Source organism: Vigna unguiculata, chromosome 5 (genome assembly GCF_037176805.1).
Source record: "Vigna unguiculata cultivar grain cowpea cultivar isolate G323 ecotype 2 chromosome 5, ASM3717680v1, whole genome shotgun sequence".
NCBI lineage: Eukaryota > Viridiplantae > Streptophyta > Magnoliopsida > Fabales > Fabaceae > Vigna > Vigna unguiculata.
In genome coordinates, this window is record NC_140796.1 from 44,566,102 (window position 1) to 44,578,529 (window position 12,428).

Sequence of the window (12,428 nt, forward strand, 5' to 3'; positions counted from 1 at the left end):
AATGCCCCTATGATCACTCTCAAGAAGTTCTGTTCAATGTTCATGTATTTCAAACTTTTAACTAGTTATGAACTTGTATTGTGTGTAGTTTCTGTAATATTTTGTTCTTGTTTGTTTGTTTGTTTTTGGTAAGTTTGTAACATGACTTGTGCCATTGTACTTATATTTTGAAATTATACGAGTTAAAGTGCTTTTGTTGATTATGGAATTGGTTACTGATGAATCTATGGATCATATTTTAAAAGCATTGGATACTCTGTTTAGGGAAAGTTCATCTTAGTGTAGTGTTATCTGAATGAATGTTGAAGAATACATAAAAAAAATAAAATTATATATATAAATATTTAAGATGCCAGATTCTTGCCTCGTAAGTTTTGAATTTTGGTCATCGTGAAAATTTGTAAACAAATTTATAATGTTGAGTCCACCATTTATGAATTGGTCTTGCTGATAATTATTTGATCGAATGCATATTTATTAGCGAAATGTTTTCATTTCTTTTGTACCAGATACACAATTTGGATAAGGGATAAAAACATGGGAAAAGAAATAAAAAAAAGGTGAAATATACAGTATAGTTAAGATGAAAAAAATAGTTTGTTTTTGATGGATAAAAATAAGAAATAGAAAAAACTGATAAAAGTTCCATCTTTAATCATCCAAAAGAAGTAGAAAAATATGTAAAAAGTTAATTTTTATTATAATAATGAAAATAAATTCAACCATCAAAATACGCAACACTATTTTTTTTCTCAATAATTTTCTTTATTTTTTAAATACTTTATGCAATAGAAAAATAAAAATATTTAGCTCTAAAATATATTATAGCAACATGTGAGCCTTTTTTGGATTAGATTAAAAGTATACTAAGCCAATTTTTTCATTTGAATTTTTGCAAAAATAAAATGATTGTTCTATAAATTGAAATTACACTATGCCTAAATTAAAAAAGATAAAATTTTAAAAAGGTGATAAAGGAGAAGCATAAATTAATTTAAATTTATAAAAAAAAAAAAAATCTTATTCTCGTAGAAGATTTACTCAAACAAGTGCAACGACTTGTTCGAAGTCTTTGTGGGGTTGACGTAGAACACTATTCCTTGTCTATATTTCCACAAATAAATATTATATTATATTGTGAAAGAAAACCAATAACATCATCACTTCATTGTCACCTATTGAAATTGCCGGCAACACCTTTGTTTGTCACAAAACATTTGTAACAAAACTTTTCCATCTTATCCACTCATATAAGTTCAAACCTAATCTTAAAAAATAATTTAAAATATAAAGATTATCGTTATTTATGTATTATATTTTAATATTATTACTAGTTAACACAAAATTAGGATTTTTCTAGTATTCTCTATCACATAATATTATTAAATTAAAGTCGATAAGTGGATTATATAATGAATAATGAGCCCTCTAATGAAATATAGAGGTTTAACAAAAAAACAAAACACAGTTAAAGTATGGAATTAAACTTTACAAGAATTCGTATTAATTAATTTTTTTTAGGAAGTAACGGGTTAAAAAAATATACTTGTTTTTTACTCCAAACATGACTAAAGAGAGAGAAAATTATGCTTAAAATAAAAGGATGGATCAATTAATAGTGGTTTAAGAGGGTCTTAGAAAATTCAATGCTTGAGCACAAAAAAGGCACTTATGGTGAGTGAGACAACATATAATGGAATGGTGCGGCATCAAAAAATTAATAATTATAAAAAATGGCCAGCAACTAATTTTTATTAAAAATTATAAAATTACGAGAAAGGTTTTTTCAGAAAAAAAATATATATATATAAGATTCATAAAAAGTTTATAATTTTTAATAAATTTTAGTTAATAAATTACTTAAAATAATTTACATGATTATTATCTATTTCAAGAGATTCATACATCATTAATCTTTTGACAAGAGTTTATAGTTCCACCCAAACTCTCTTTTAAAAGTAGTAAAAATCAAGTGGGAATCTACCCTCTTAAATGAAAATAAATAATCTTCATTGATCATGAATGCTACAATAAGTCTTTCAAAGAAGACTGCCAAAGTGGATCCATTCAAGCCATTATCACCACTTAATACGTTACTTCCAAAGTCCACACTAAGAAACTTCCTAGAACTTTTGTCAAACAAAAAGAAGAAAACTTGGGTGACTTTATATATATATATATATTTTTTTGTTTTGTTTCAAATTTTAGTCTTTTTATTAGGGATAATGATAGAATGCCCCTTTTTTTACCCCCAAAGTTACCCGCCTACGTGGCACTTAATATTTTAATAATTTTTAAGGAAATGGGACCAGAAACGCGTGAGAGAAGTTGCAGTGAATTGTGAGGTTGTGATACACGCGCAAGAGAGGAAAAAGGAAAAGTTAGAAAAACAGAACTTTCACTTGCGGTTTAAACTAAAGGCGAGAGTGCGGCGAGAGTGCGGCTTGAGTGCGGCGAGAGTGCGGCGAGAGTGCGGATTGTTGCCATAGCTTCGTGCGTCGAATTGGAAGCCCTACTTTGAAGTGTTCTTGTTCTGCAAATCAAAGGGTGCTCTGGTATGTTTTACTATCCGATTACAAACCCCTATTTTTATGATGTTCTTCCCCAAATGAGACCACTATTTTTGTGATGTTTTTCCGGAAATGAAACCCCATTATCGTATTTTCTTGTTCGATGATTGAAATGGCATTTTGATGAGTTGTTCCCCAAATTGTTCCTCAACTTAACAAAATCTATTTTTTTGCAGGTTGTAAGTTTAATGAATATCACATTTTTTGGTGGATATGACACTCCACATTCAACTCCGATGACATTGACAAACACATTCTCAGCTTTGTGGTTGTTGTTTGTGAATGACATTTGATGTTTTTTGCAATGAGCAACAAAACCAGAATTGTGTAATTCGTGCAGGATTTGCCTATATTGGATTCAATATGTTTGTTGTTCATCAACATTTTTTTAAAAACCAACTTTTTGAGTTCGATAATCAAGTGTCCTTTTGTTAGTCCATAAGTGCCTTTTTACGTTTTACGTTTTGTACACACAGTACTGCAACTGCTTTTAAACTGTATAATTACGTGAAATATGGTTTGGACATAATCCAAAGGCCGTCCAAATAATTCCATCACCATCAATCATCAGCAAAAAACTTCAATAAGTATTTGAAATTGAAGATTGAATTAAAAATAAAGTTTTCTGGTTCGAGATTTAAGTGTCCTCTTGTGACTCCATAAGTGCCTTTTTACGTTGTAATTTTTGTACAGGAAGTACTGCAACTGTTTTTCTAGTCTATCATTACATAATGATAAATTTGTACACAATCCAAAGGCCATACAAGTATTTCCATCACCATCAATCATCATAAAACTTCATTAAGTATTTCAAATTGAACATTGAATTAAAAATAAAGTTTTCTGGTTGGAGATTTAAGTGTCCTTGTCTGATTCCATAAGTGCCTTTCTACGTTTCCGTTTTTGTACACCCAGCACTGCAACTGGTTTAAAACTGTATAATATCGTGAAATATGGTTTGGACATAATCCAAAGGCTGTCAAAATAATTCCATCACCATCAATCATCAACAAACAACTTCAATAAGTATTTTAAATTTAACATTGAATTAAAAATAAAGTTTTCTGGTTGGAGATTTAGGTGTCCTTTCTTGACTCCATAAGTGCCTTTTTACGTTGTAGTTTTTGTACAGGAAGTACTGCAACTATTTTTCTAGTCTATCATTACATAATTTTTGTTTTGGACACAATCCAAAGGCCATATAAATATCTCCATCACCATCAACCATCACCATAAAACTTCTTTAAGTATTTGAAATTTAACATTGAATTAAAAATAAAGTTTTCTGATTGGAGATTTAAGTGTCCTTTTCTGACTTCATAAGTGCCTTTTTACGTTGTAGTTTCTGTACAGGAAGTACTGCAACTGTTTTTCTAGTCTATCATTACATAATTTGTGTTTTGGACACAATCCAAAGGCCATATAAATATCTCCATCACCATCAACCATCACCATAAAACTTCTTTAAGTATTTGACATTTAACATTGAATTAAAAATAAAGTTTACAGGTTGGAGATTTAAGTGTCCTTTCTTGATTCCATAAGTGTCTTTTTACGTTGTAGTTTTTGTACAGGAAGTACTGCAACTGTTTTTCTAGTCTATCATTACATAATTTGTGTTTTGGACACAATCCAAAGGCCATACAAATATCTCCATCACCATCAACCATCACCATAAAACTTCTTTAAGTATTTGAAATTTAACATTGAATTAAAAATAAAGTTTTCTGGTTGGAGATTTAAGTGTCCTTTTCTGACTCCATAAGTGCCTTTTTACGTTGTAGTTTCTGTACAGGAAGTACTGCAACTGTTTTTCTAGTCTATCATTACATAATTTGTGTTTTGGACACAATCCAAAGGCCATATAAATATCTCCATCACCATCAACCATCACCATAAAACTTCTTTAAGTATTTGAAATTTAACATTGAATTAAAAATAAAGTTTTCTGGTTGGAGATTTAAGTGTCCTTTTCTGACTCCATAAGTGCCTTTTTACGTTGTAGTTTCTGTACAGCAAGTACTGCAACTGTTTTTCTAGTTTATCATTACATAATTTGTGTTTTGGACACAATCCAAAGGCCATACAAATATCTCCATCACCATCAACCATCACCATAAAACTTCTTTAAGTATTTGAAATTTAACATTGAATTAAAAATAAAGTTTTCTTGTTAGAGATTTAAGTGTCCTTTCCTGACTCCATAAGTGCCTTTTTACGTTGTAGTTTCTGTACAGGAAGTACTGCAACTGTTTTTCTAGTCTATCATTACATAATTTGTGTTTTGGACACAATCCAAAGGCCATATAAATATCTCCATCACCATCAACCATCACCATAAAACTTCTTTAAGTATTTGAAATTTAACATTGAATTAAAAATAAAGTTTTATGGTTGGAGATTTAAGTGTCCTTTCCTGACTCCATAAGTGCCTTTTTACGTTGTAGTTTTTGTACAAGAACTACTGCAACTATTTTTCTAGTCTATCATTACATAATTTGTGTTTTAGACACAATCCAAAGGCCATATAAATATCTCCATCACCATCAACCATCACCATAAAACTTCTTTAAGTGTTTGAAATTTAACATTGAATTAAAAATAAAGTTTTCTTGTTAGAGATTTAAGTGTCCTTTCCTGACTCCATAAGTGCCTTTTTACGTTGTAGTTTCTGTACAGGAAGTACTGCAACTGTTTTTCTAGTCTATCATTACATAATTTGTGTTTTGGACACAATCCAAAGGCCATATAAATATCTCCATCACCATCAACCATCACCATAAAACTTCTTTAAGTATTTCAAATTGAAGATTGAATTAAAAATAAAGTTTTCTGGTTGGAGATTTAAGTGTCCTTTTCTGACTCCATAAGTGCCTTTTTACGTTGTAGTTTTTGTACACGAACTACTGCAACTGTTTTTCTAGTCTATCATTACGTAATTTGTGTTTTTGTACAGGCTGTACTGGAAGTTTACTAATACAATCGAAAATAGCACAATTGCCTTCCCAAATTAAAGTATATTGATGTTTATATTACCATGTCATCATGAATGTATCTGTCAATGTACAAACTACATATTAACTCGAACAAATGATTAAACAATATATACAATTGTGGCAACATAATTGACTTTGTCTACCTCAATCTAACTATCCCTATGTAAAATTGTCTCAAAAATCTTGTGATGGAATTATAATTTCTACATTCACAGTAGCTATTTCTTCAACAGCAGATCGTAGTGCTGAATAACTTCATCGCGAAGGACATTATCTTCATTTAAAATCCAATCACACACGAATTTCTGCCTAATTAATTGCAGCTCCTCCTAAAAACAACATCAACACAATGTTACCAACTGTAATCTTCAAAGAAAAACAATAAATAATAAAACATATTATAACGGTCAACTTACAATAGTGTAGTCAGGCAGGGCTTTGCCATTAAATTGACTAACACCATCCCACATCTCTATGAATTTCAATACTAGGACCCCACAGTCATGACTGCGAAATGAAATACAACACAATATTCAGACATCATTAAGCAGTGCTAAATTACACTCATTGAACACACAAAATGTTAGAAGTTACCCATTAGGTTGAATTGGAGTGTCCACACACTGCACTTCAAAAGATGGCTTCTTGTCCGATTCACAATTTAATAACATACCCAAAACACTTACTCGTTCCTGTTCTAAAACTTTATCTTTCCTACTCTTTCCAGCCATGATTTATCAACAACCTATAAAAATTTAATAATAATACAATAAGGAATCACAACAAAACAAATTCAACAAAAAATACACTTCACAAATCAAGGAATCATAAATTACTTCACAAATACAACAACCTGTTATGACGGGAATCAAAAATAAACTTCACATGTCCAATTGGAGAAATTACTTCATATGGCTAATTACTTCATATGACGGGAATCAACAATCCAACAAAGGCATCATCAACAAATTGTCATATTACAAAAGAATATAACACCAAATCAACTAATTTAAATTTTGAACTTCGGAACAAATACTTGGACAACCTCACAGACGAAATGAACACAGTGCATTATAGGGTATTTCCACTTCAGAACACCTTCATGTGTGCAAGGGACATATGGATCATCCCAACCCTGACAAAACCATCAATATTAACAATGGACGAGTAGATAAACCAAAAGAACCCTATACGCACATTTTGGGGTTTCACTGCAGTTATCAATTCTAATGGCAAAATGGCACAACATGCTAAGTAAAAAAAAACCACATTAAATCTTCGAAAAGGGGTTTTCCACGATAACCTATCGAAGAAATCTTCGTTCTGTCAATGACCTTAATCAACCAACAAATACGCCAACAAGAGAGCGCCCAACCAATGAATCGAACGGTACCCACCACTTTTCGCGGAAGCTGCCGCCTCCAACAACCCAAACCACTCTCCACACCTCCGCTATCCGCTTCCACTGTGACCCACAACACCAACCTTTATGGAACAATAGCTTTTTTGGGAAGACAAAGCCTTGCGATTGAAATGCCTTTCTGCGTCTCTGCTCGAAGAAGAAAGTTGAGGAGAAGAAGAAAGTTGACGGGAAGAAGAAAGTTGAGGGGAAGAAACAAGGGAAAATAGAATGCCCAATGTGTTTTTTTAAAAAGTTTGTCCAATCAAAGCGCGTGCACTTCACACTAACTTTCCCAAACCGCTGTCTCCATTTCCCGTCTGCTTAAAAAATATTAAAATATTAACTGCCACGTAGGCGGGTAACTTTGGGGGTCAAAAAAACGGGGTATTGTATCATTATCCTTTTATTAGAACAGTAATTCTTGCTACTGAACAATTTTTTTTTACAGTTTATAGTGTATAATGGTCAAGGCTGGTTTTACATGGTTATAGAGTGTTCTTTGATTTAGAACCAAAAGAACAACCGAACTAATTAAGGAACAATTTATCTTGTTACATGTAACACAACACAAAACGAAACGAAATTTCTGTTTTGTTCCTCTACCTTTGATCATGTTCATGGATTCTCTTGTTTTCACTCTTTTCTTTCTTCTTACCATGTCTTCCTTAAACCATGTCTTCTCCTTTGCTTCACTCCCATCATACAAAGACCACTGTGGTTCCATAGTTCCAGAGTCAACTGCCACTGAACTCACCCGAAACTCTTTCCCTTTCGATGATCATAACACAGGTTACTTCACAGGAGGTGATGGCATCATCGATGGTGGAACATCCTCGTACCAATACTTGACCCTACAACCACTTAACGTGCGTGCCACCGAGTTCTCTGACTTGTTCAAAGTTGAAGCCTCTGTATCACTCGCCTCCGTCATAACTTACCATGTAGGGAACTTCAGTTATGGTGACAGATTAAGGCATGGGGGTCAACATCGCTACCATAGAAGGCATGTAAGCTTCAAGCTTGAAGGGTTCTGGTCTGAGTCTTCAGGGAAGGTTTGCATGGTAGGGACTGGGAGTGGTTATTCCAAGGAAGGTAAGCATCTTAATCTGGATGTTGTGTTTAACCTTGATCATGTGTTCAATGTAAGCACTATCACCAGCTTGGTTAGTGGAAGTTTGGTGAGCTTGAGTTCTCAAAACGATGAGAGCTACTTTGAACCCATTTCTGTGCTCATGTTTCCAAAAGGGAATTACAGTTATACCTTGGATTCCACAGAAGTTGCCAAGGAATTCTCTTCAGGGATTGATGCTTCTGCAAAGGGTGATTTTTCATTTAACTCCTTGAGTTTTTGCTCATTTCCCCTTTCAAGGGAAATTAGAGGGCTTCAATTAGAGTTCTCTCCTGAGTGCAATTCTTCAAAGAACTGCACTCCTTTAAGTGAGAGTTCTGGTCAAGTGCCATCTCTAATGTCTTTGAAAGGGATTGAGTGTTCTCTTGCTAACAACAAATACAGGCTGCGAGTTATGGTGAGGTTTTTGAATACCAGTGATTATTGGGTTGGCAAAATTTTCAACCCCAAAACTACGTTGGTAGGGGAAGGATGGTGGGATGAGAAGAAACGCATGCTGTGTGTAGTGGCTTGTAAAATCATGGCCAAGGCACCATCCATGGCTGGTTCTCAAGTGGGTGATTGCTCAACAAGACTAAGCTTGAGATTCCCCTCAACTTGGTCAATCAAGAGCACTAGCACCATAGTTGGCCAAATTTGGACTAACAAGAGTGCTCAAGATACAAGTTATTTCAAGAAGATAGCATTTAACAATGGAGAGAATGGTAGGCTGGGAATTTTTCAAGCTACATATGAATATAGCCAACTGGAAAAAGTAAAGAAGTCGTGCCCAACACAGAAGCCTGTGAAGAACAAGGGGAACAGATATCCAAATGTCTATTCTTCTGACTTGAGATTTGACATGGCAGTTAGTGAGTCCAACAAAAGAGTAGCATGGGGTTATTCATCCCCCTTTTCTGTTGGTGATGATGTCTCTTCCTGGGGTAACAGTATCTCAAACTCCACGGTTCATGAGGTAAAACTCAATAGTACTGGTGGCCTGTTTAATATTAGCTACAAAATCTCACTATGGTTTAATTCAACCAATGTCTCCAAGTCCCTGCTTAATGAGTCCTCTTTGTCCGTGATGATTTCTGCTGAAGGAGTTTATGATGCTGGAGCAGGAACCTTGTGTATGGTAGGTTGTCGTGGTCTTATCTCAAACTCTCTCATACCAATAGCTCATTCTATGGATTGTGACATTGTAGTGAAGTTTCAGTTACCACCATTGGATGCAAAAAATGGAATCTTCATCAAGGGAAGCATTGAAAGCACACGGAAAAATTCAGATCCTCTTTACTTCAAACCTTTGGAGTTATCTTCAGCTGCATTCTACACTGAAGCAGCTGAAAAGGTAGTTTGGAGAATGGATATGGAGACCATCATGGTTCTGATATCTACCACTCTAGCATGTGTTTTTGTGGGATTGCAGATATACCATGTGAAGAAACACACAAATGTGCTTCCTTTGCTCTCACTTGTTATGATGGCAATGCTTACTTTAGGCCACATGGTACCCCTTGTTCTGAACTTTGAAGCACTTCTTGCTCAAAATCCTAGCAACAAGAACTTTGTGTTTGGAACTGTTGGGTGGCTTGAAGTGAATGAAATAGCTGTGAGGCTAATCACCATGGCAGCTTTCTTGTTGCAATTCCGACTCCTTCAACTAACTTGGTCATCAAGAAAGAGTGATGAAAGCAATAAAGGCCTCTGGATTGCAGAGAGGAAAGCTGGTTATGTCACTCTACCCTTGTACGCTTCTGGCTTATTGATTGCATTGCTGTTGAAGTCTAAGAACCAACACTGGGAGAACTTGAAATCTTATGGTGGTTTGGTGCTGGATGGCTTTCTCTTGCCACAAATCATTCTTAATTTGTTCTCTAACATGAGGGAGAATGTTCTTTCATGTTCTTTTTACTTTGGAACTACTTTTGTGAGGCTGTTGCCACATGCCTATGATCTTTACAGGGCTCATAACTATGGTCAACTAGATAATGGATCATACATATATGCAAATCCAAGTGCAGATTTTTACTCCACTTCTTGGGACATTGCCATTCCATTGGGAGGTATTGCTTTTGCTATCATTATCTTCTTGCAGCAACGTTTTGGTGCTCACTGTGTTCTGCCTCAGAAACTCAAAGGGTCTCAGGTTTATGAAAAGGTGCCTGTGGTTGCTGAATCAGAAGTTGAAGTAGAGACCACCATCTTGTAAAAAATATGCACTTTTTGACACCCAAATGAAAATGGTCTAATCGTGAGGAATCAAGATTAAGCCATTCATACTTCCATATATTTTATCTATCAAAATGTGCTATAGCAATATATATACATATATATATATATATATATATATATATATATATATATATATAGTGTATGCAAAATAAATTTTGTTACAGTAAAGGGCTTGCCATGTGTCTGATTAATCGAAGTCTTGTGTGCTGAGAAACTTAAATCAAAAACACAGTTTTTAAGTAGGTGAAGACTTTGATCATATTGATTCTGTAGATAATGTTTTTCAGATTATGGAAAATTTGATTCCTAAGACTTTATCAAAGTATGCCTGAATATTTGTAGCTTCAAAATGGGTGATTTAGTTTTTAGGAATTTGTTAGTTATATTTCTAATGTTAAGGATGTTATTGAAGTAAGGACATCGATCTTGTTTTTTCTGATTAGACTTAAGGATGTTATTATCTAATTTGTTAAGGTTTGAAATATTTGAATTTTCTATTACATTTGGTATTCTGTTAAAATAAGTTTTCTGCTTAAAAACCAACAATTTTTTAAAGTCAAACCAAACAAAAGTTAAAAGATTTTGAATGTACAAAAAGCCAAGCTTGTCATAAAAGAATGAAAAACACATCAATATGAACGTGAGAAAGAGACACATTGAAACTAAATGTAGCGAGAAAAATTTGTAAAGATTCCACCAACTCAAGGACAAAATGGTTCGATATTTACCAAAAAAGAACATTAAAAACAAAAAAAAATAAAATTACTTAGTAGTAATTGAATTTAAACAAAGAAAATTCTCTTTTTCGTCGTATCCAGTGTCAGGTTTTTTCACTGTTTGAGGTGAAACTTGTTTAATGGAACTTTTGTCACTTAACTTTTTAGTTATTTATAAAATTAAATAATAATATTTTAATTGATTCTATAATATTTTTTTAAAGTTATTTATATATATTTTTAACAAAATGTATTGTAAATAATAATTTTAAATAAAATATTAAGATTTAGTTAAACAAAATTAAGAAACTAAATTCAACTTTAAATAAAATACTAAATAGAAAATGTAGAAAAAGGTAATAGTAGATTCTCTAATAATAAAAATAATGAACGATATAAAAATTGTTGAGTAAATCCTATAAAAATATAAAAGTTAGACGATACAAAAAATGTGAAGGGTGGACGATATAAAGCTACAAATGATAGATCTTGCATATGAATGTAAATAGTATATTCTTTAAAATTACAAATATTAAACGATGGAAACAAAATATAAATAGTAAACTATCGAAATATAAATAGTAAACTATCGAAGACTAAAAAATGTAGACCATGCAGAAAAATATAAAGAATAGACTCTACAAAAACACAAAGGTTAGACATCTGGTGGACTACTCTATTGGAGTCATTTTTTCACAGTTTTTTGGATTTTAAATTTTAAATTTAAACTTTGTTACCATATTTTTATAGTTTTTTACGATTTAGAATTTCAAATTCAAACTTTATTACTTTATATTTTGAATTTCAAATTTGGAAATATGTATCTTAATTTAGAAAGAAAATATTGAAATTGAAATTATTAATGATTTTTATATCTTTAAAAGTTCTAAGAATTTATAATTTTCATTTTGTAATAATACACTTATGTCTATGTTATCAAAATTATTTTTTAAATTAATGTTTAAGCTTTATTGAAAGGGGAAAAATATGTGACAAATGTTCAAAAACATTAAAAGAGCTTTATTTTTTTATGAATTAAAGTTCAAAAAGTCAGTCAAGACCTCTGAAAAAGTAATAGAACAATTTACCATATCACATCCTTTGCGCAAACTTCTAAATGCTTAGGAAAAGAGTAGTAAAAAAGAACTTACTTAAATAGATGATCTACAATGAACATGGAAACCGATGAATGAAGAATAAGAATATAATATTATTAATGAGAAAGGAAAACAAAAAGAACATGTGCTTGTCCAATTAATATGTAGGAAAAAGTAAAGTATATTGGAATGCGTTTGTGATTGTGACGTGGGTTTAACTATAGTTTGTGAGATGAACATGTTAGGTGAGAAAGAAGAAAACAACCCAGAGTTGGGTAAAAACCAAAACTTTGATAAGAAT

General features: G+C 32.4%; 1 protein-coding gene across 1 annotated transcript; it reads left to right on the plus strand.

The window, feature by feature from the left end:
• Positions 1-7,495: 7,495 nt before the first annotated feature.
• Positions 7,496-10,367, plus strand: LOC114184684 (uncharacterized). Its single transcript, XM_028071998.2, has one exon. It carries the CDS (start codon positions 7,580-7,582, stop codon positions 10,289-10,291), a length of 2,712 nt encoding a protein of 903 aa, XP_027927799.2. The 5' UTR covers positions 7,496-7,579; the 3' UTR covers positions 10,292-10,367.
• Positions 10,368-12,428: the final 2,061 nt, after the last annotated feature.

What these genes read in the sequence shown, in the direction of transcription:
- LOC114184684 (XM_028071998.2), top strand. Translation starts at nt 7,580, where the DNA reads ATGTTCATGGATTCTCTTGTTTTCACTCTTTTCTTTCTTCTTACCATG.